This window comes from Caretta caretta, chromosome 12, assembly GCF_965140235.1.
Source record: "Caretta caretta isolate rCarCar2 chromosome 12, rCarCar1.hap1, whole genome shotgun sequence".
Taxonomy (NCBI): Eukaryota; Metazoa; Chordata; order Testudines; family Cheloniidae; genus Caretta; species Caretta caretta.
Window position 1 is genome coordinate 40,974,844 of NC_134217.1, and position 22,739 is coordinate 40,997,582.

A 22,739-nucleotide genomic window follows, 5' to 3' on the forward strand; every position below is an offset into this window, starting at 1 on the left:
GTATGTTTTGGGTGCCCAGGGCAGCCAGCAGAGAGGTAAATCACAGTGGTGTAGGAAGCGGGACTGGGGAAGACCCTGCTTCCTACCCTGCGCTGGGCTCAGCTGCTAGTCCTGGCTGGGCTGGGGAGGACGGGACTACTTCTTCCCCTGTACAGCGTCCAGGGCTGGTTCAGACCCACCCCCAGATTTCTTCCCCAGCTACAGGAAGCTCTGCAAACTCTTTCTTCCCTCCCCTGCTTCCTGCACCCATCGCTCCTCAGCTGCAGGGGGAGGAATCCCTGTACAGGGAGCTGTTCCCCCGTCTGCCCAACCCCCGTGCATCCACACTCCCTCATGCCCAGACCCTTCTGCTGATCCTCACTCCCACCCCCCTTCACTCAGAATCCCCCCAATGTGCCCCACTCTCCCTGCAGCTGGACCACCCCGCAGAGCCACCTACACCCCTGCCCCACCGAAACCCAGTCAGCTGCACCTTGATCTCAACCACACTGAGCCCCACTCCCCCAGCATCTGGACCCCACCCCCCGAGTCCCCTTCACCCAGACCCCTCCTGCTGAGCCCCAGCCACCTTCACCTGGACCCCCCTGCAGAGTCAAATTACCTTTGCACCCAGAACCCCTCAACAAGCCCCTGTGCATCCAGATCTCCCTTGCACCTGGATCCCCCACTGAGCTGCCCGCACCCAGATTGCCCCACACAGAACCCTCTCAACCCACAACTGGATCCCCCCACACTGAGCCCCTCCACACTTGGATCCTGCCTTGCTGAGCCTGCCTGACCACATCTGGTGCACCTAGCACAGAGGGGCAGGGCCCTGGGGTGTTTCTGAGGCAGGCCCAGTCCTTGTGCTGTGTCAGGGGTGGGTGCAGCCTCACCACTGAGTCCGTGTCTGGGGTGGGGGGACCTGCACAGTAATCTCCCACCTCTGTGCAGCCAGTGGCCTGTGCTCCCCACTGCCATGTTGGAGCCTCCACATTTATTTGACAAATAACATTTGCAGAATTTTCCAGAGTTTTAAAATATTGTGCGCAGAATTTTTAATTTTTCGGTGCAGAATTTTTATTTTTTTGGCGCAGAATGCCCTCAGGAGTAGCCTGTGCCCCACAGAGTTCTGTCCTCCTCTCCTGCCCCTTTCTCTCTCTGTGTCTGATCTCTGGCAAGCTTCTGAAACTACTGAGGCTACGTCACTAGTATTGGAGAATGCAAATCAGAGGCTTGACAGTTCCCTGGGCTGGGGTGCTCTGAGTCCTTGCACAGAGCGGGGAGGTATTTCCAAGTGGACGGCTGCTTCTCATGATTGTGTCTTGCAGCTCCCTGCACTGGCGGAGGGTGGAAGAGGAGTTCCCCCACATCTACACCCATGGCTCCATCTTGAAGGACATCTGCAGTGACTGCACCAGCTTCGTGACCGATGTCATCAGCTCGAGCCGGAAGAGCATGGACATCCTGAATACCACACCGCGCAAGGGGAGGAAGACGCAATCCCTCTACATCCAGCCCACACACATTGCCAAACACCAGTGAAGGACTCCACTGCCGCCCTGCTGGGCCTGGCCCTGGCAGCTTCACAGGCGCCAGGAGACAGGCTCACAACAACTCCGCAGTTTTAGCACCTTTGCAGAAATTGGCTCTCCAATGAGCACACCTCCCATTGAGCTCGGACTTCCTGGGCATCACCTGCCACTCTCACCGACATTCGTGCTCAAGAACCGAACCAAGATGGCTTCCAGATGACCCTGCTGCCTAAAAATTGCCAGCCATCCTTCCCTGGCGTGCCACAAACACCGCTGCCTGCCCCCAGCCTGACTGCTCGTGCCCCTCTTAGACCTCCATTGAGATACCCTGCTAGTGGGGATGTGTGTATGTACATATATAATATATATACAGCTCTATATTTATAGACATTAGTGACCAGCAAGATGGCACATCAGCCAGCGGGACTCACCAGGCTGCGGGTAGTGTCTGACGCCATGTGTTGCACAGCAGGGACCCCACTAGCTCGGTGTCTCCCCATGGGAGGGCAGAAGGACCCAATCGCTTGCTCTGGCTGAGGATGGGCAGGATCCAGGACGTGACTTGGAGCCCAGCTTCTCTCAGATCTGTCGGAGCAGGACCCAGAGTGTTTCATTCCTTCCCACCTGCGGAGCTGGTACTGCCCAGTTCCTTGGGGTCCCGGAGCAGGCTGGGGCGATCTGTCTGGAAGGTGGGGACCCTAAACATGTCGGGGGAGGAACTGTTCAGACCCTTCTGTTTACATTGCTTCTGATTCGCCTGGAAGGAAAGGAGTCCTTGGGCTGAGGCTCCTGGGCCAGTGTGTGCTGTGGCTAGCATAAGGCAACATGCTGGTTCTGCCACGTGGCCAAACCCCTGCCATTGGGATCAGGGACACAGGCTGTAGACCCCCTCCTCTGCCCACCCAGCCCGGCACCTTTCCCCTCCAGCTCGTCCCTTGGTGTCAAGGGCTGCCTGGGCTGGGAGGCCCCCAGGGCTCAATTCCCACCAAACACATCTGGCAGAGCTGGGCTGGCTAGAAGCCCTGGCTGGGTCTTAGGCCCTATGTTTGAGTCCAGGGCATAGTGCTTGTGATGGCCTGAGCACCTGTCCTGGGCAGCCAGAGGGGGTGTTGAGCCTTTGAGGTTCAGTGAGGGTGGCACATGGCCCTGCCCCGAGGAGCAGACTGGGGCCCTCTGCTCCCCGTGGGGAGACCCCCTGCGCATTACTGAGAGCAGAGGCTTTGCACGGCTCCTTTCTAGCTCAGTCATTGAGCCGGGATCATGGGGATCTCCAGTGTCTGCCTGTCCCCACTGCTCCCTTCCCTTCGCTGCCCTCCTCCCTGCAACCTCGCTCTGGCTGCCTGTCAGGGCCCCTGTCCCTGGGGTAACAAGGAGTCCGGTGGCACCTGGAAGACTAACAGATTTATTGGGGCATAAGCTGAAGAAGTGGTGCTTTACCCACAAAAGCTTATGCCCAAATAAATCTGTTAGTCTTCCAGGTGCCACCGGACTCCTTGTTGTTTTTGTGGGTACAGACTAACACGGCTCCCCCCGATACTTGTCCCTGGGGTGCCGCCCACCTGCTGTGCCACTGGCCGTGAAGCCGGCGCTGGCCATATTTAGTCAGACACTCGGCTGTGAGTATATATTTCTCTCTGTGCCGCAAGGCTGCGCATGGCACCGGGGCCTTTCCCCAAGGGGCTCGCTCCGGGAAGGGCTGGGCTGTTTGTCCTGTTCCCAGTGCGGGTGGCTGTGCCGTGCCGGTGAGTGACCCCGTGCAGCAGCAGGGGAGAGCAGCTGCAGGCAGCCAGGGCAAGGCTGGCCGTGTGGTCATGCAGAGCCCACAGGGCTGCTGCTTGCTTCGAATGAAACCGGCCATGCCCCTGCTGCCTGTGAAGCATCCCCAGCCCCCGCCAGCGCTCTGCACTTACCGGTAATAATAGGGAGCAGGGCTCTGCAGCAGCCCAGGGAGCCAGGCCAGCGCCGTCCCCAAGCACAGGGGCGAAGACAGAACAGACGCACAGAGAAGGGAGGTGTCTTGCCCAGGCCACCCCGAGCACAGTCCAGTACCAACAGCCCGAGCGTAACGGAGCTCAGCATGCTCTGCCGCTGCTCCTTGTTACAGGTGCTGGCGTGAGCTGGGGGCGGTAAGCTAGCCGGGCCGCACTGCACTGTCCCTAAAGACTGGCTCCAGCCCCTCTGGGGGTGCATTAGCCAAAAGCCTAGCATGCTAAATCTCACATGCCCCCGCCCCCTGGATCATCTCTGGGGGAGTAGCCAGCTGGCAGGGCTGTCGTGGTAGTAAAGTCTCACCATTGGCCTTTCTCCATCCCGGGAAGAGCCCAGCTGGCCGCCGCTCTCTGAGTAAGGAGCCCAGCGATGAGGAGCAAAGGTTCCTGCCCAGCCTGCTTCACTGGAGGTAGAGGAGATTGCCAAAGACTCTGCCAGCCCCACTCCTCTGGCTCCAGGCATCTCCTGGCCTTTCCAAGGCTGATTTGGGTTACGTGGTCTGGGCCCTGAACCAGACTAGTCACAGAACAAAAGGGAAGCCCTTGAGAAAGGCCTGACCAGTCACAGGTCCATGCTCTCTCCCATCTTAGTGCACCCAGATGTGGCTCAACATCCCCCCGGCCAAGAAGCAAGTGCCTGGAGCCCCGAGGAGTCCAGCTGGCCTTCTCTAAGCTTCATCGTCTGCTGCTTCACCACCGAGGCCTGCACTGAGGAGGCCTGGCTGGGTCACCAGCCACGGCTGCTGTTTAAATGTGCTCACAGAATGTATTTGTCTAGAGCATCCTTTGTACAAAGTAGCCTGGCTTATGGAGGTCTGAGGGACACCATGCCCTCCTCCCTGCCCAGGGCCAAGAGAGGCATGGGGACCTGGGGCAAACAAAATCATGCTCCTGTAGCAGGGTTCCTCAGAGAGCGAGTGTCCAGTGTACTGGGCACACCGTCTCCCCACAGACTGTGCCTGCCCAGATGCTGTGGTCCAGGTAAAGCACCCAAGCCGTGTAACTAAAGGGACTATTCCACAATGTGCCACTAGCCCTTTGTGTACCGCCCCTTGGGTGTGTGTTGTGTCCTGTGACACAGGGTAATACAAACTACACATGCCCAACGTGCCCAAACAAGTCCAGGGGCGGGACCTGATTTTCAGTAGCTCAGAAACCCCGGGCCCAGGCCACCAGTGCCTACTTTGCACTTTCACAGTCTGACTACATGGACAGATTGGGTTTCGTGCCTGCAGGTGGCCAGTTAGACATTCAGGCCTTGTCCACACTAGAAAAGGTTTGCTGGTTATACTGGCAAACCCTTCTGGTGGGGATGCAGCTGAAATGAGTGCTTTGGTAGTATAGTTTATACCAGTTCCCCAAACCAAATAGCTGTGCTGGCCAAAAGCCCCCTTTTGCTGCTATGACGGTCTCTACACTGGGGCGTTAGCCAGCCTAGCGATGTTAGGTAGGAGAGTGAATTTTCACACTCCTAACCAACATAGCTGCCGCAAAACTTTGCAACGTAGATCAGGCTTCAGACAGGCAACTGGCTCGTGCTCATAAATCAAGTAAATAATTGCCAGTGGATCTCTGCATGCAGCATGAAGTGACTGAGCTTTGGCAAACCAGGCCTGGATGGGAACTGGCAGCATTTGGGGGAAGGTGCATCTTCCCTGGGAAACTGCATAACGTGTGAAGGGGAAACAAGGGGGAATGCTCCTGCAGACTCCACGACCTAGCAGCCCCTCTCCACGCTGAAGATGCCATCCTGGCAAAAACCCATGGTCCTCCGCTGCCCATGGGCGCTGGTTTGTGAGGTTAGCCTGCATTGGTGCCGCCCTGCTCGCTTCTCCCTGGTTTGACTCAACCACCTTTTGCTAACACATAAGAACGACAATGCACAAACGCATCCTCCTGCGCGTGTCAGGGTTGACAGGTGCGCGTGAATGGGGGTGACCCTGCCCGCATGTCCTGCCCATGGCTGAGCCATCGGCCAATGTTTTGTACACAGCCCATCCTGTACAGAAGAAATGTATATTGTAAATAACGTGCACCTGGACCGGCATGGTTGCTCTTGTACATACGGTTGCTCCCATACTAATAAATCCCTATTTTGAGCTGCAGTGGCTGTTTCGTAATGCTTTGTCAGCACATACTGATTCCTGTGCTGGGCAAGTGGGAAAGCTGGTGGGGTAGCTATGGGTGGATGGAAGCCGACCCAGACGGCGCTGTAGCTTACTCCTGGGGGAATTTTGTGCCACTGTGTGTGCGCAGAATTAATATCCCCCGCAGATTTCTTTGCTTTCCTGCAGAAAAATGACTTTCTGACAGGGAAGCTGCAAGAGCAGTCATGCACCACTCCTGGCAGAGCAGGTACATTGTTTCAGGCACCCGGAGCAGCCGGCGGAGAGGTAAATCACCATGGGGCTGGGGACACCCCAGCCAGTGGCTCCTACCCTGAGCCGGGATCAGCTGCTAATGCCGACTGGGCTGAAGGCAGGAGAGGACAGGACTTCCTCTTCCCCTGCAAGGAGTGTCTGGAGCTGTGTCAGACCCAACCCCAGAAACCTCCCGCAGCTGCAGAAAGCTCAGCATCCTCCCCTGCTTCCTGCCCCCATCGCTCCTCAACTGTGGGGGAAGGGGTCACTGTATGGGAAACTGCTCCCCCATCCATCCAACTCCTGTGCAGCCGGACCTCCCATACTGAGACACTGCTGCCAAGCCTCACCGGGTACATTCAGAACCTCCATACCCGAACCCCACCTCACTGAACCTCAACCCCTGCATCTGGACCACTCCTGCACCCAGATCCCCTGCCTCCGGACCCCCACCCCTGCACCCAGACCACCCCCAACTAAGCTCCCTACACTCAAACCCCCACACTGATGCCCCACCCCCAGCCCCCCACACCCAGACCCCTCCACTGAGCCCCAACCACCTTCACCTGGAAGCCCTGCAGAGTCCCATTGGTCCTTCACCTGGAACCCACCCCCAACAAGCCTGTGCATCCAGATCCCCCCACACCTAGACCCCCCACTTAGCTGCCTGCACTCAGATTGTCCCACACAAAACCCTCTCTCCCCACACCTGGATCCCCCCACACTGAGCCCCTCCACACTTAGACCCTGCCTGGTTGAGCTGCCTGCCCCAGGGTGTTTCTGGGGCAAGCCCAGGCCTTGTGCTGTGTCAGGGTCAGGTGCCAGCTCACGGCTAAGTCTGTGTCCTGGGAGTGGGGAGGCCGCAGGGTGATCTTCCACCTTCAGCAAATCAGTGGCCTGTGCTCCCCCTGCCATGCTGGAGCCTCTACATTTATTTATTGACAAATAAAACTTGCAGAATTTTAAAATATTGAGTGCAGAATTTGAATTTTTTTGGCACAGAATGTCCTGAGGAGGAGTAGCTGCACCAAGCCCCAGAGAGCTACTGAAATTGGTGGGAGAGGAAATTGTGAGGAAAGGAGCCTGCCCTAGGTGTCCAGGGCAGCAAGGTTGCTGGGCCAGCCCGCGCTCAGCTTGTATTGAGAAGAGGAAGGTGAGCGCTTTTCCCCAGGAACTTTTTCAGCACCTTGTCCCTAAATTCTTATTCAAGTTTCATATGTATTCAAGTGTTCATGTTGGAGTGCCAGCCAGAGGCCGCAGTCAGGGTTGGGGCCCCATTGTGCTGGCTCTACACAGACACATGCAGAGACACAGCCCTGCCCCATAGAACTCACCGTCTAAGAAAGGTCTCAGTCCAAATTCAGCCATAAGAGAGCTGCACTTGTTTACGCTATGGCTGAGTTTGGCGCCTTGTGCGGGAGCCTTCGGCTTGCAGAGTGAGTGCCCTGCAGTGGTTACTGGTGCAGTCAGCCCTGTGGGTCCTGGACCCCAGCAAGGGGCTTTTCCAGACCTCCTGGATTGCTTTGTTCCTGCTGCGGATGGCTGTCTCCTGTCGAGATGGTGAGCTCAAAGGTGGGGACAGGCTTTCCATACCAGGGCTGGCTGGTGCCCCGGACCTGGCACTGTTGTTTGTGTTTGTATGAATTTCAGCGCTGGAGAAAGGCACCTGGGTGACAGCCCAGCAGCAGGAAGGCCTCCTTCTTCAGAGCAGGAGCAGCGGGTGCAGTATCAGTGTGAGCCTCCATTTGCCAGTGTCTCTCACCCCTAGCATGTCTCATTAACATATGTGTAAACAGACAGACATGGCTCTGGGATGCATGATCACCCAGTGCCCCAGCTGATGTCAGTGGCGGGGAGGGGCATGGGAATGATGCAATAAGAGAAGAGCACATTATTACCATAATCATGTCTTTATGGTAGTGCCTAAGGCCCACTGTGCTAGAGGTGCTGTACCTGGAAACAATAGTCCCTGCCGAGAACCACTTACTTGAACAGAGACACGGGGAGGGTCTGGCTGCACGGCTTCCGCAGCAGTCACCTCCTGCCCTGAAACGCCCTGGGTTGCTTTACTTATCAGCACGAACCAGACAAGTGGCTGTTTCTCTCCTTCACTCCTGGAGGTGCCGGGAGTCATGGTGGATTTAAATTCCTTCTGGCAGACGGGCACTTAGCCAGCATGGCATGAAGTGCATGAAGCTACCTCGGGCAGACCAGGCCTGGCAGCACACAGCACACGATGCCAAGATTGTGCCCATTCCTTGTCTCTCTTTCCTTACACAACACCTGGGTTGGCAGAGGGGCAGCAGCAGCAGTGCCCTGTGGCGCCTCTTCCTGCCCCGCACGCTGCAGCCCCCTCCCCACAGGGCAGAGCTGGGTCCAGGGGCAGATGGGGAACTCCTAGGCAGCCTGTGTCTCTGGCCAGGGAGGGGCCCGTCGTGGCCGGCCCCAGAGCTCAGCAGGAGCGAGGGAGCGCCTGTTGTGATGCGAATGGGGAGCCGCAGGGGCGCGCGTCTCCCGGAGAGCCGCTCCGCCCGCGGCCACCTCTAGGGAGCGCGTGGGCCGCGGCTCGCTCCCGCCGCAATTTATCTCACGCCGCTCAAGCCTGGGGGCGGAGCGTGAAACAGGGGGCGGAACGGAGAGCAGCGCATGCGCGCAGGGCCTCTGTTCCGTTCGGCCGCGGAGCCGCGCTCGTCGCCTGTCGCGCAGGCGCAGCAGAGGGGGGGCCGAGGCCGGCTCCATGTCGCGGCGGGCCCTGCGGAGGCTGCGCGGGGAGCAGCGGGGCCAGGAGCCCCTGGAGCCGGGGGGGCTGCGGCTGGGCCCCGAGGGGGCGGGGGAGGAGCCGAGCCGCGGCAGGAGGGGGCCGGAGCGGGGCGGGGTCAGCAACCTGTACGAGCTGGTGAGGGGCCGGGCCGGGCCGGTGGAAGTGCCGGGGGGGGGGGGTGGAAGGACCGGGGGGGGGTGGAAGTGCCGGGGGCGGGAGCGGTGGAAGGACCGAGGGGGGGTGGAAGTGCCGGGGGGGGGGGGTGGAAGGACCGGGGGGGTGGAAGTGCCGGGGGCGGGAGCGGTGGAAGGACCGGGGGGGGGGGAGGGAAGTGCCGGGGGCGGGAGCGGTGGAAGGACCGAGGGGGGGTGGAAGTGCCGGGGGCGGGAGCGGTGGAAGGACCGGGGGGGGGTGGAAGTGCCGGGGGCGGGAGCGGTGGAAGGACCGAGGGGGGGGTGGAAGTGCCGGGGGCGGGAGCGGTGGAAGGACCGGGGGGGTGGAAGTGCCGGGGGCGGGAGCGGTGGAAGGACCGAGGGGGGGTGGAAGTGCCGGGGGCGGGAGCGGTGGAAGGACCGAGGGGGGGGTGGAAGTGCCGGGGGCGGGAGCGGTGGAAGGACCGAGGGGGGGTGGAAGTGCCGGGGGCGGGAGCGGTGGAAGGACCGAGGGGGGGGGTGGAAGTGCCGGGGGCGGGAGCGGTGGAAGGACCGAGGGGGGGTGGAAGTGCCGGGGGCGGGAGCGGTGGAAGGACCGGGGGGGGGGGTGGAAGTGCCGGGGGCGGGAGCGGTGGAAGGACCGGGGGGGGGGTGGAAGTGCCGGGGGCGGGAGCGGTGGAAGGACCGAGGGGGGGTGGAAGTGCCGGGGGCGGGAGCGGTGGAAGGACCGAGGGGGGGTGGAAGTGCCGGGGGCGGGAGCGGTGGAAGGACCGAGGGGGGGGTGGAAGTGCCGGGGGCGGGAGCGGTGGAAGGACCGAGGGGGGGTGGAAGTGCCGGGGGCGGGAGCGGTGGAAGGACCGAGGGGGGGGTGGAAGTGCCGGGGGCGGGAGCGGTGGAAGGACCGAGGGGGGGTGGAAGTGCCGGGGGCGGGAGCGGTGGAAGGACCGGGGGGGGGGGTGGAAGTGCCGGGGGCGGGAGCGGTGGAAGGACCGGGGGGGGGGGGTGGAAGTGCCGGGGGCGGGAGCGGTGGAAGGACCGAGGGGGGGTGGAAGTGCCGGGGGCGGGAGCGGTGGAAGGACCGAGGGGGGGTGGAAGTGCCGGGGGCGGGAGCGGTGGAAGGACCGGGGGGGTGGAAGTGCCGGGGGCGGGAGCGGTGGAAGGACCGAGGGGGGGGTGGAAGTGCCGGGGGCGGGAGCAGTGGAAGGACCGAGGGGGGGTGGAAGTGCCGGGGGCGGGAGCGGTGGAAGGACCGAGGGGGGGTGGAAGTGCCGGGGGCGGGAGCGGTGGAAGGACCGGGGGGGGGTGGAAGTGCCGGGGGCGGGAGCGGTGGAAGGACCGGGGGGGGGGTGGAAGTGCCGGGGGCGGGAGCGGTGGAAGGACCGGGGGGGGGGTGGAAGTGCCGGGGGCGGGAGCGGTGGAAGGACCGGGGGGGTGGAAGTGCCGGGGGCGGGAGCGGTGGAAGGACCGAGGGGGGGTGGAAGTGCCGGGGGCGGGAGCGGTGGAAGGACCGAGGGGGGGTGGAAGTGCCGGGGGCGGGAGCGGTGGAAGGACCGGGGGGGTGGAAGTGCCGGGGGCGGGAGCGGTGGAAGGACCGAGGGGGGGGTGGAAGTGCCGGGGGCGGGAGCGGTGGAAGGACCGAGGGGGGGTGGAAGTGCCGGGGGCGGGAGCGGTGGAAGGACCGGGGGGGGGTGGAAGTGCCGGGGGCGGGGGCGGTGGAAGGACCGAGGGGGGGGTGGAAGTGCCGGGGGCGGGAGCGGTGGAAGGACCGAGGGGGGGTGGAAGTGCCGGGGGCGGGAGCGGTGGAAGGACCGGGGGGGTGGAAGTGCCGGGGGCGGGAGCGGTGGAAGGACCGGGGGGGGGGGGAGGGAAGTGCCGGGGGCGGGAGCGGTGGAAGGACCGGGGGGGGGTGGAAGTGCCGGGGGCGGGAGCGGTGGAAGGACCGGGGGGGTGGAAGTGCCGGGGGCGGGAGCGGTGGAAGGACCGAGGGGGGGGTGGAAGTGCCGGGGGCGGGAGCGGTGGAAGGACCGAGGGGGGGTGGAAGTGCCGGGGGCGGGAGCGGTGGAAGGACCGAGGGGGGGTGGAAGTGCCGGGGGCGGGAGCGGTGGAAGGACCGGGGGGGGGTGGAAGTGCCGGGGGCGGGGGCGGTGGAAGGACCGAGGGGGGGGTGGAAGTGCCGGGGGCGGGAGCGGTGGAAGGACCGAGGGGGGGTGGAAGTGCCGGGGGCGGGAGCGGTGGAAGGACCGGGGGGGTGGAAGTGCCGGGGGCGGGAGCGGTGGAAGGACCGAGGGGGGGGTGGAAGTGCCGGGGGCGGGAGCGGTGGAAGGACCGAGGGGGGGTGGAAGTGCCGGGGGCGGGAGCGGTGGAAGGACCGGGGGGGGTGGAAGTGCCGGGGGCGGGGGCGGTGGAAGGACCGAGGGGGGGGTGGAAGTGCCGGGGGCGGGAGCGGTGGAAGGACCGAGGGGGGGTGGAAGTGCCGGGGGCGGGAGCGGTGGAAGGACCGGGGGGGTGGAAGTGCCGGGGGCGGGAGCGGTGGAAGGACCGGGGGGGGGGGGAGGGAAGTGCCGGGGGCGGGAGCGGTGGAAGGACCGGGGGGGGGGGGTGGAAGTGCCGGGGGGGGGTGGAAGGACCGAGGGGGGGTGGAAGTGCCGGGGGCGGGAGCGGTGGAAGGACCGAGGGGGGGTGGAAGTGCCGGGGGCGGGAGCGGTGGAAGGACCGGGGGGGGGGGGAGGGAAGTGCCGGGGGCGGGAGCGGTGGAAGGACCGGGGGGGGGTGGAAGTGCCGGGGGCGGGGGCGGTGGAAGGACCAAGTGGGGGTGGAAGTGCCGGGGGCGGGAGCGGTGGAAGGACCGAGTGGGGGTGGAAGTGCCGGGGGCGGGAGCGGTGGAAGGACCGGGAGTGGGGGTGGAAGTGCCGGGGGTGGGAGCGGTGGAAGGACCGAGGGGGGGTGGAAGTGCTGTGGGGGGGTCCTAGCAGTGCCCCCCGCCCCAGCAGGCTGTAATGCGGAGCTGCCCCGCTGTGAGGGGAGGGGGCGTAATGGAGGCCAGGCTCTCCAGCCCCTGCTCCATGGCTATCCCCAGGTCTCGGCTGCCCCAGCGGGGCTCCTCAGCCCTTTGCTGGCAGGGGATGGGCCAGGTGGCCGGATCCACCCCATCCCTCTGGCAGTGAGCGAGTCAGGGGTCTGGGCTGTGAGAGCTTCTGCTGCGGGCCCTGCCGGCCCCTGGCTCGCCCGTGTTCACTTGGGACAAGTGAGCGGTGCCCCCGTTCCAGGTACCAGCCTGGACGTGCAGCTGGGTGCTCACAATCTCCTCCCCACCCCGGTGGGCATACAGCCATCCAGGCTGAGCCCCGCTTCTCTCCTCTCATTTGTATTGTGGTATCGCCTGGGAGCCCCAGTTCTGGTCCAGGCCTCCATGGCTCCTAGATGAGACAAGAGAGAACAGATGGATGGGCAGACAGGGAGCAAAGAGACAGCCTTGGTGAGCATGACAGGCTCTGATCTCTGGACACCAGCAGCCAAACTCCTGTCAAGTTTCTTGTAGGCTTCTACCAAATGGCCAAATTTAGCTTCTGCTCCTGTCACGTTGGCAGGGTTTTTCTCTTTCTGTAGATGTGAGTAAAATACAGATCTGTGCTCCTGGTGTACAGCTTTGTGCTGGTGGGAACCAAGGCAATGCAGACTCAGCCAAGTATCCATCCCTCTGTTGTCTCCAGATTCCTGAACCTTGTACCCCTGTCTGCACAGATAACCAATGAAGAATTGGAGGATGATCCAGGATCCAAAGAGGAGAGGGCAGAGTCCAGACTGAACGAGCAAGATGGCACAGGGAACAATGAAGAAGCTGAAACTGGAGAGCCGGAGAGCGATGGGCAGAGAGCTGGAGAAGAGACTCAACAGGACCAGACAGTGACCAAACTGCAGGTACCTGGGAATGTTCAATATCCACACCCGCTAGGGATTGGTCATAATTATGAAGAGAGTTCTTACTCCCTCTTCATACTGGCATCGGTAGCTCCTTGCCTTACTGGGTTAGTGCATCAGTCTGTGACCTCTGGGGACCAGAATTCAAATAAGTGAAATTGACTGGTTTCAACTGAGATGCCATTTGTCCACCTCCCCAAAGCACTGCATACCTTGGCCTGACTGACAGTGTGAGGCCTAGGGTTGGAACAGCAGGGCATAGCTGTGTTGGGTTCTCATCCATCCTCCCCGTGGAAGGAAAAGGCAAGTGGTGTTCTCGTCCATCCTCTCGCAAGTGGTGTTCTCGTCCATCCTCCCCGTGGAAGGAAAAGGCCTGGGTAGGGACCGTCGAATCGTGGAAGTCAACGAATGGCTACGCAGGTGGTGTCGGAGAGAAGGCTTTGGATTCTTTGACCATGGGATGGTGTTACATGAAGGAGGAGTGCTAGGCAGAGACGGGCTCCACCTTACGAAGAGAGGGAAGAGCATCTTTGCGAGCAGGCTGGCTAACCTAGTGAGGAGGGCTTTAAACTAGGTTCACCGGGGGAAGGAGACCAAAGCCCTGAGGTAAGTGGGAAAGCGGGATACCGGGAGGAAGCACAGGCAGGAATGTCTGTGAGGGGAGGACTCCTGCCTCATACTGAGAATGAGGGGCGATCAGCAGGTTATCTCAAGTGCTTATATACGAATGCACAAAGCCTTGGAAACAAGCAGGGAGAACTGGAGGTCCTGGTGATGTCAAGGAATTATGACGTGATTGGAATAACAGAGACTTGGTGGGATAACTCACATGACTGGAGTACTGTCATGGATGGTTATAAACTGTTCAGGAAGGACAGGCAGGGCAGAAAAGGTGGGGGAGTAGCACTGTATGTAAAGGAGCAGTATGACTGCTCAGAGCTCCAGTACGAAACTGCAGAAAAACCTGAGTGTCTCTGGATTAAGTTTAGAAGTGTGAGCAACAAGAGTGATGTAGTGGTGGGAGTCTGCTATAGACCACCGGATCAGGGGGATGAGGTGGATGAGGCTTTCTTCCGGCAGCTCACGGAAGCTACTAGATCGCATGCCCTGGTTCTCATGGGTGACTTTAATTTTCCTGATATCTGCTGGGAGAGCAATATAGCGGTGCATAGACAATCCAGGAAGCTTTTGGAAAGCGTAGGGGACAATTTCCTGGTGCAAGTGCTAGAGGAGCCAACAAGGGGGGGAGCTTTTCTTGACCTGCTGCTCACAAACCGGAAAGAATTAGTAGGGGAAGCAAAAGTGGATGGGAATCTGGGAGGCAGTGACCATGAGTTGGTCGAGTTCAGGATCCTGACACAGGGAAGAAAGGTAAGCAGCAGGATACGGACCCTGGACTTCAGGAAAGCAGACTTCAACTCCCTCAGGGAACGGATGGGTAGGATCCCCTGGGGGACTAACATGAAGGGGAAAGGAGTCCAGGAGAGCTGGCTGTATTTCAAGGAATCCCTGTTGAGGTTACAGGGACAAACCATCCCGATGTGTCGAAAGAATAGTAAATATGACAGGCGACCAGCTTGGCTTAACGGTGAAATCCTAGAGGATCTTAAACATAAAAAAGAAGCTTACAAGAAGTGGAAGCTTGGACATATGACCAGGGAAAAGTATAAAAATATTGCTCGGGCATGTAGGAATGAAATCAGGAGGGCCAAATCGCACCTGGAGCTGTAGCTAGCGAGAGATGTCAAGAGTAACAAGAAGGGTTTCTTCAGGTATGTTGGCAACAAGAAGAAAGCCAAGGAAAGTGTGGGCCCCTTAATGAATGAGGGAGGCAACCTAGTACAGAGGATGTGGAAAAAGCTAATGTACTCAATGCTTTTTTTGCCTCTGTCTTCACTAACAAGGTCAACTCCCAGACTGCTGCGCTGGGCATCACAACATGGGGAATAGATGGCCAGCCCTCTGTGGAGAAAGAGGTGGTTAGGGACTATTTAGAAAAGCTGGACGTGCACAAGTCCATGGGGCTGGACGAGTTGCATCCGAGAGTGCTAAAGGAACTGGCGGCTGTGATTACAGAGCCATTGGCCATTATCTTTGAAAACTCGTGGTGAACGGGGGAAGTCCCAGATGACTGGAAAAAGGCTAATGTAGTGCCAATCTTTAAAAAAGGGAAGAAGGAGGATCCTGGGAACTACAGGCCAGTCAGCCTCACTTCAGTCCCCGGAAAAATCATGGAGCAGGTCCTCAAAGAATCAATCCTGAAGCACTTACACGAGAGGAAAGTGATCAGGAGCAGTCAGCATGGATTCACCAAGGGAAGGTCATGCCTGACTAATCTAATCGCCTTCTATGATGAGATTACTGGTTCTGTGGATGAAGGGAAAGCAGTGGATGTATTGTATCTTGACTTTAGCAAAGCTTTTGACACGGTCTCCCACAGTATTCTTTTCAGCAAGTTAAAGAAGTACGGGCTGGATGAATGTACTATAAGGTGGGTAGAAAGTTGGCTAGATTGTCGGGCTCAACCGGTAGTGATCAATGGCTCCACGTCTAGTTGGCAGCCGGTGTCAAGTGGAGTGCCCCAGGGGTCGGTCCTGGGGCCGGTTTTGTTCAATATCTTCATAAGTGATCTGGAGGATGGTGTGGATTGCACTCTCAGCAAATTTGCGGATGATACTAAACTGGGAGGAGTGGTAGATATGCTGGAGGGCAGGGATAGGATACAGAGGGACCTAGACAAATTGGAGGATTGGGCCAAAAGAAATCTGATGAGGTTCAATAAGGATAAGTGCAGGGTCCTGCACTTAGGACAGAAGAACCCAATGCACAGCTACAGACTAGGGACCGAATGGCTAGGCAGCAGTTCTGCGGAAAAGGACCTAGGGGTGACAGTGAACAAGAAGCTGGATGAGAGTCAGCAGTGTGCCCTTGTTGCCAAGAAGGCCAATGGCATTTTGGGATGTATAAGTAGGGGCATAGCCAGCAGATCGAGGGACGTGATCGTCCCCCTCTATTCGACATTGGTGAGGCCTCATCTGGAGTACTGTGTCTAGTTTTGGGCCCCACACTACAAGAAGGATGTGGATAAATTGGAAAGAGTCCAGTGAAGGGCAACAAAAATGATTAAGGGACTGGAACACATGACTTATGAGGAGAGGCTGAGGGAACTGGGGTTGTTTAGTCTGCAGAAGAGAAGAATGAGGGGGGATTTGATAGCTGCTTTCAACTACCTGAGAGGTGGTTCCAGAGAGGATGGTTCTAGACTGTTCTCAGTGGTGGAAGAGGACAGGACAAGGAGTAATGGTCTCAAGTTGCAGTGGGGGAGGTTTAGGTTGGATATTAGGAAAAACTTTTTCACTAGGAGGGTGGTGAAACACTGCAATGCGTTGCCTAGGGAGGTGGTGGAATCTCCTTCCTTAGAAGTTTTTAAGGTCAGGCTTGACAAAGCCCTGGCTGGGATGATTTAATTGGGGATTGGTCCTGCTTTTGAGCAAGGGGTTGGACTAGATGACCTCCTGAGGTCCCTTCCAACCCTGATATTCTATGATTCTATGGGAGTGAGGTGCCCGGGTAGAGCAGTCTGTTGGGAGGGTAGTGGAATACCTGGATCAGGACATGGTGATTAGCTGTGAAGAGAAAGTTACTGTAGCAGTTATCTGAGGTAAGTGGCTTGTGCCATTCTTACTAGTCCTATATTTTCATGAGGACTAAATTCATGCAAAATGTATGGAAGGGGAAAAAAATCACTGGTAGCTTGAAATAGAAATTATTGTCCTTTTTCCCCTCCATTGGACACTTGAATTAATTGTTGGGTTGCTTACAAGGACAGGTCTGTTGTCTTAACAAAGTACACTGATGCATTTGCTTTGAAGATGCACATATGCAGAATTACATGAAGATTTCAAACAGGTACAAGGGAATGCAGGTTAAATACTGGGTTTTGGGGGGCTTGACAGTAGTGCTTTGTTGGGGTTTTTTGGTTTTGGTCTTAGATTAAGAAAAGTGAGGGGGATTGTCAGGGTCGAAGATGGAAAGCAGCTTCACTGTTGTATGCTGTGGAGGAAGCTCATAAGAGAAGGGGCAAGTTAGTTAAGTTAGTTCCAAATTACAAAAACTACGTGATATTTCAGAGGTGGTGGTTCTGGAGCGCTGCCTAAGCTGTGGATACATCTCCAGATACAATATCTGTGTGGAGCCAATACTCCTGAGAATGAGTTTTAGCTCTGTGTGCCCTGGGAAAAGAGTACGCCTGCCTGCCTTGTTGGATAAGACTAGGGTCTAAGTAGTTGTACCTAGACAGAGTGGAGAGCCCATATCACCTGTGATGTTTTCAGGCAGCTTTATGTTTCTATGGTAATGAGTGATTTTTGAGATACCCCTGTAAAAGGAAAGAATAAACAAAAGAAATGTTAATTACCACTGAGACTTGGGGGAGCAAAGGGAGGTTAAAACAACTCCCTCCAATCCTGAAGAAACCAGAATGTTCCTTGCTTGATCTTGTATTGAATAATCATACCCAGACACTGGTATGAGAATACGGTTTAACCCCTTAAGGCTGAGAATTGATGGTTGATGCATTTTGTGACCTCTTGCCCTCACCCTTCCCTAATCTTGTTCCCCGTTTCAAGTGTGACAGAAACGGCTCTTTCCTAGGCCGAGCCCATGGCAGTCTGTGTTCCTGTTGGAAATGCCACCTCCACCTTCCTTGCTGCCTCCCTCCCATGCACTCACTGGCGCCTGTTGCATTTCTCTCCATAGCCTGTATCAACTAACAAGCCACGGAAGAAAAAAAAGAAACGGAAGAACAAGAGAACTGCAGCTGGTGAGACTCCGGTATGTCTGCATCAGATCTGGGATTTAGCCCCACCCTCTTCTCTCCAGGCTCAGGAGACCCCTGGGAGCGCTCGCCCACATTTGTGAAGTGCTTTGAGATCCATACACAGAAAGTGCTACGTAGTGTGTTGCACTTATTTATTTGGAGGCTGTGATTCGTGTTTCATAGCCTGCATTCGTGTCCCTAGAGCTCAGCTGCAAGTTATTAAAGCAGGAACCGTCAAACCAGCATCTTTCATCTTAATGACTTTTGTGGTGTGGGGCGGTCCTCTGGGATCTTGCTTTTGTGCCCTTCCCTTTTTTCTCTCCCGTATCCTCCCAGGCCCTGCGTAACAGTGACTCTTCCTGCTAGGCAGGGCTAGACACTGCTCTCTCTAGCTGCCAGTGTTCCAGTCCCTGGCAAGAGGGCTCACTTGAGAGCAACACTGGTGTGCTGTCCTCTTGCCTTGCCAGGCCTGGGCACTCGCCCCCTGCATAGCGGCAGTGATCTGTGCAGTATGCAGTACTTCAGGGAAGAGGACAGTGTTCCTATCTGAAGCAGGCACTGGCGGCTGACTGTTGTTAGTAGTCAGTATTTACATAGCACTGTAACTTTTCATGGTGCTTTCGAGTTTTAAAGAACTCGTATAGTTGCAGCACCCAAGAGGTTCTAATCTAAATCAAACAAACATAGAACATGGAAATAAAATCACCAGGGAGGGCACAGACAAGGGTTAAAAAAAGTACAAACTCAAACTTGTAGACACTAAGGCCAGAAGGGACCCTTCTGATCATCCAGTCTGACCTGCCTAGCACAGGCCAGAGAATCTCCCCCAGTGACTCCTGCACTGAACCCAATAACTTGTGACTGAGTTAGAGCACTTCCTTTAGCACCACAGCCAGTCTTGAGTTAACGGCTAAGGATGGAGAGAATAGCCTGAGTCATCGTGTAATGGACGAACAGCAAGGCAAGTGGGGAGGAGCAGCCAGCCCAGAATGGGACTTCAGACAGAAAGACAGGAGTGATCTGTTCTCTTGCGAGCTGGGGTGAGACCGATTCTTTAATGGTTGTGATGTCTTTGCATGGTGCCTTAAGGAAGACGATGACCTGGAAGACATTGACAGCATTCTGGAGAAAATGGAGGATTCCAGTGGGCTGTCGTATGACACCAAGAGTGGTGTAATCGCAGACAGTCGGCCTCTGCTCTACGTAGAGCACAGGTAATGTGCATCACTGCCCGTCTCCCTCCCGCTTTCTGAGGGGGCTTTTGTTGCTCATTGCTCTGAGGTCTTTGAGCGTGTAGGGAACTCCTGTCCCAAGGGAGCTTTGGGAGTCTTGCTGTAAAGTGCTCTCTCTGGCTTTGAGTTGGCACCATGCTGAAAAGGTGCTGCAGCATTGGTAACTGAGGGCAGCTCATAATCTGACCACCTGTTGCTTCAGTCGAAAGGCTGAGTTATTGGTAATGCTTTTGGTGTTCCTCATCCCAGTACAGAGGCACCTCTGAAGAGCTGCCGCAACCTGGCAGGGTAAAGCACCACAACCAAATTAAACTGGGCAGCTGATTTATACCTTGCAGCTGCATCCAGACAGGTTATAATCTTCCTCATTCCAACAACAGTCAGGCTATGTCTACACCACGCGGCTTACAGTGGCACAGCTGTGCCACTAAAGCCTTGCTGTTGTAAGGCATGCAGTGTAGCCACTCTTTGTCGGCAGGAGAGAGCTCTCCCATGACAAAATAAAACCATCCCCAGCACGGGGCAGTAGCTTTGTCCACACCGGCGCTTTTCGTCGGTAAAGCTTTTGTCAGTCAGAGGGGTGGTTTTTTTCATGTCCCTGATCAACAAAAGTTTTACCGATGAAAGTGCAGTGTAGACATAGCCTCAGTGCCAAGCAGAGCATGGTCCATCCTCTGCAGGGGTCTGTATGGTACCATCGTGGCCCCACAGAGCTAATAGAACCAGCAGTGAACTTGTCCACGTGTGACCACCACCAAACTGGCTCATCCGCTGATCTCAACAAAACGCTGAGGAACGAAATGGCCACAGATATTAGAGGGGTCCTGTCTCATCCTGGCCGTACCCCACTGTACAGTCACCAGCGTGTTGTGGATGGGTCCAATCACTGGATCCCATGTGCTTCCAAGCCAGGTGGATCAGTCGAGTCTAGTCACTGTTTCTAGTCCTGGGACCATCGGTCGTGCTCCCAGCTTCTGACCTCTTGTTTGGCACCCATCTTTGGGACATGGGGTGCTACTACTCAGCCTCTCTAGACCCTGAACCCAGTGTCTGAGACCTGCTGAGCCCCCCAGTCACTGACACGCTCCTTCAGAGTTCCCCCGACCTGTGGGCACCCTGGACTTCTAGTTGAATCCCTTGGAAGACAGCATGGCACCCAAGCTTACCCAGGGAATTTTGTAGTTGCAGCGACTTTACCCTTGGGACACTTGAGTGACAGAGCTATGAAAACAATGAAAGTCCTAAGATGCCCTCTCCACTGGTCTGAGCTCACCCTTCTTGTGAGTCTGAGGTTTCTCAGACCTCTCTTTGCTGCAAGTCCTTATGTGTGGTGCAGGTCCGCTCCCTGCAGAGCAGAAGTACCCTGCACTTAAATAGGGCCCCCTGAGCCATGTGCTCAGGCTGAGAAGCTACAGACCCACCAGGTGCTGGCCCCTCTCCCATGACCCCCTGTGTAGAAATGGGGAGGGGCCGGTCATGGACAGACGGTCAAGTTGTTGGCCCCAGACTGTAGCTTGAATGGTTGTTAGTATTAGTCTGTCAGCCCGGTGTGTCACACCTTTCCTGGGCCGGGAGCTGGCTGGAACGCAGGACAGTGTGTGTGTCCAGGGTGGTGCAGTCAGTGTCCAACATTTCCACATACACAACGTGATAGAATTGGTGATTGGATTCGGGCATACACTGCTGTGTCACGTGTCCCTTCCAGGCAGTGGGGTCGCTTGCCCATGCAGAATCTGCTATGTGGATCGAGGACTTGTTCTCCAGGTCTGATAGATTCCTGTTTCCAGCAATTAATTCCAAAGTGTGTACACAATTTGGAAACTGGGGTCCTATGTTTTTCTATTTAGGATCAAGCATAAGTATCCATAAAGCAGCCCTGAACAGAGGGTTCTCTGTTGATGCTTTAGAGTCTAAATTAGTCTAAAGTTTAGACTAATTACACCAATTGCCCTAGAGAGGGCAGCAGTATTATTCCATGACTGAACATAGTCTTTGAAATGTGACCTATGTTCCCTGTAGAAAAACTGGTTGAATCTGAATCTTGAAACATCCTTGCATGGTCCCTAGCTTTGGAGTGTCAGATCACTGATCTGGGCATCAGTGCAGGAGTTTGAAAACAGGTGACTTCAATATTGGTAAAATGGGTGAATGCCGCTTCAGAAAAGCTTGCTCTGGGAATAATTCTTGGTGGTTTTCCTCACCTGTATCTTACATTTTCCAGAAACTTGAATCCAGAGACTGAGCTGAAGAGGTACTTTGGGGCTCGGGCCGTTCTTGGCGATCAGAGGTGAGACCAGAGTTGCAATATTAACTATATTTTCAAAGCATGGATCAGTCTCTCTTCATTTCTAGTGGTACCACAGACTGTACCTCCAACCCTTCTCCTAGACGGGCAGGCTAGAGAGAGTGCCCACAGGCATATTGTTTATACCCCTCTTCCAGGGCTCCTCACTTACTTACGAGTGACCCTGAGGGAGGCAGAAATAATCATTTTTTTTTTTAAAAAGTGAAGCACTAGACGTTTGTGTGGAAGAAGGCAAGACTTCATCCAGATTCACACCACATCCTTGCTTTTGTTCCATGACTCTCCTCCCGTTACTGTTACCTGCACTGCGAAAGCACGGTCACTGTTCTGTGTCATTATGGGGCCCTCACATTTTCCTTGTTATTCCTTTTAATTTTTCTTTATCAGTTCTTGCCGCTGTAGAATCTCTGCAGTTTTGCGGGGTGGGGTCAGAGTGGCCCAGTCCCTGCAGCTGGGCTCAGGTACACTTGTGTGCTGTAGACCCAAGGAAGCTGTCCAGCTGTTTCCTCTGCATGTGCTGTACTTGTGCAGGTCTCATTATTTATTTGCAATGTGTTGGGCACCATTCCTGCAAATGAGAAGCTGATGCCCCTTGCTTCAAAGAGCTTGCACTGTGGCTGAGACACATGCAGTACAGTAGGAACGCAAGCTCAAAGCGATGGTGGTGATAGCTGGAGAGATCATCTCTGAGAGGCTCTGTGGAAGAAGGGTGCTCATTAAGAAGGAATTTGAAGGCAGAGAGGAGGTGACTAGTGCAAGGGAAGAGGGAAACGTTTCCAAGTGTGGAGGATTGGCTGTGTTCCTGGAAAGATAGCCCGGGTTTCTTAGCTCCTCCTAATCACTGATCCTATACACATCTAAGTGAGCTGTAGCTCACGGAAGCTTATGCTCTAATAAATTGGTTAGTCTCTAAGGTGCCACAAGTACTCCTTTTCTTTTTGCGAATACAGACTAACACGGCTGTTACTCTGAAACCTGTACACTTGTGTCTTGTGAGTTCAGCCAGAGAGTTTGAGACCCGCTGGCATGGGTCCTGGAGAGAAGGTTGGATTGGACTGACTGACAGGGGATGGCTCTGCGAACTGGGAGTGGGAAGCTGTTCCAGGGGCAGGAGGGAAATTGGCAAAAAGTGGGAGCTGGGGAAGGGAATCAATGGAGCGGAGAGGCTGACAGGCCAAAGCCTAGGTGGAAGCTGGAGTGCAGCCATGCAGAGCCTCGAAGGGACACCTGAGAATGTTCAACTTAATAAAACTACAGCAAAAAACACCAGGGCAAGGGGGAGACCGTGGAGGGATTTGATTAATTTCCTAGTGCTGCAGTGAGATGAGATGTTGGATCTCTTTGTCCCAAATCCAAGCACTGGAGAGCTATCATCTGCTGCCGATCCCCACACTTAGCTTTGGTCCTGTTCCATAGCGTGTGTCCTGTACGTAGAAGCCATGATGTAGTGTTTGGTTCCCACAGGCCACGGCAGAGGCAGCGTCAGTACGTTCGCAGCACGTGGCTGACTGCTCCCAAGGACACCTGGCCACGCTACAGCAAAACAGGCAAGTTCTTCCCGGCTCTTGGGTGAGCCGTCGGTCTCTCTGTCGAGTCCATGGGAGCACTGAGTTCCAACCCTCTGTTTGGAACATGCCTCCACTTCCTGGTTTTGCCCACACGGCTGTTACTAGCGCCTGGTTAGTGTGCA

The 22,739-nt window shown here is 56.8% G+C and overlaps 2 protein-coding genes across 9 annotated transcripts in view; both read left to right on the forward strand.

The window, feature by feature from the left end:
* The window catches only part of SPIRE2 (spire type actin nucleation factor 2), a 47,068-nt gene extending 41,461 nt beyond the window's left edge, over positions 1-5,607 (forward strand). For all 5 annotated transcript variants that reach the window (XM_048816491.2, XM_048816493.2, XM_048816490.2 and 2 more), the window contains one exon: positions 1,311-5,607. In XM_048816491.2, the coding sequence (XP_048672448.1) occupies positions 1,311-1,524 (214 nt within the window). In that variant the 3' untranslated portion in view covers positions 1,525-5,607. The remainder of the gene's footprint in view (positions 1-1,310) is intronic.
* Positions 5,608-8,584: 2,977 nt separating this feature from the next.
* Positions 8,585-22,739, forward strand: part of TCF25 (TCF25 ribosome quality control complex subunit) — a 30,461-nt gene continuing 16,306 nt past the window's right edge. For 2 of the 4 annotated variants that reach the window (XM_048817121.2, XM_048817125.2), the window contains exons 1-6: positions 8,585-8,758; positions 12,517-12,693; positions 17,452-17,526; positions 18,602-18,726; positions 20,966-21,031; positions 22,514-22,596. In XM_048817121.2, coding sequence (XP_048673078.1) covers positions 8,600-8,758; positions 12,517-12,693; positions 17,452-17,526; positions 18,602-18,726; positions 20,966-21,031; positions 22,514-22,596 — 685 coding nt within the window. In that variant the 5' untranslated portion in view covers positions 8,585-8,599. Of the gene's footprint in view, positions 8,759-11,988; positions 12,251-12,516; positions 12,694-17,451; positions 17,527-18,601; positions 18,727-20,965; positions 21,032-22,513; positions 22,597-22,739 lie in introns of those variants that run through there. The other 2 variants (XM_048817123.2, XM_048817122.2) reach the window with 2 other exon arrangements.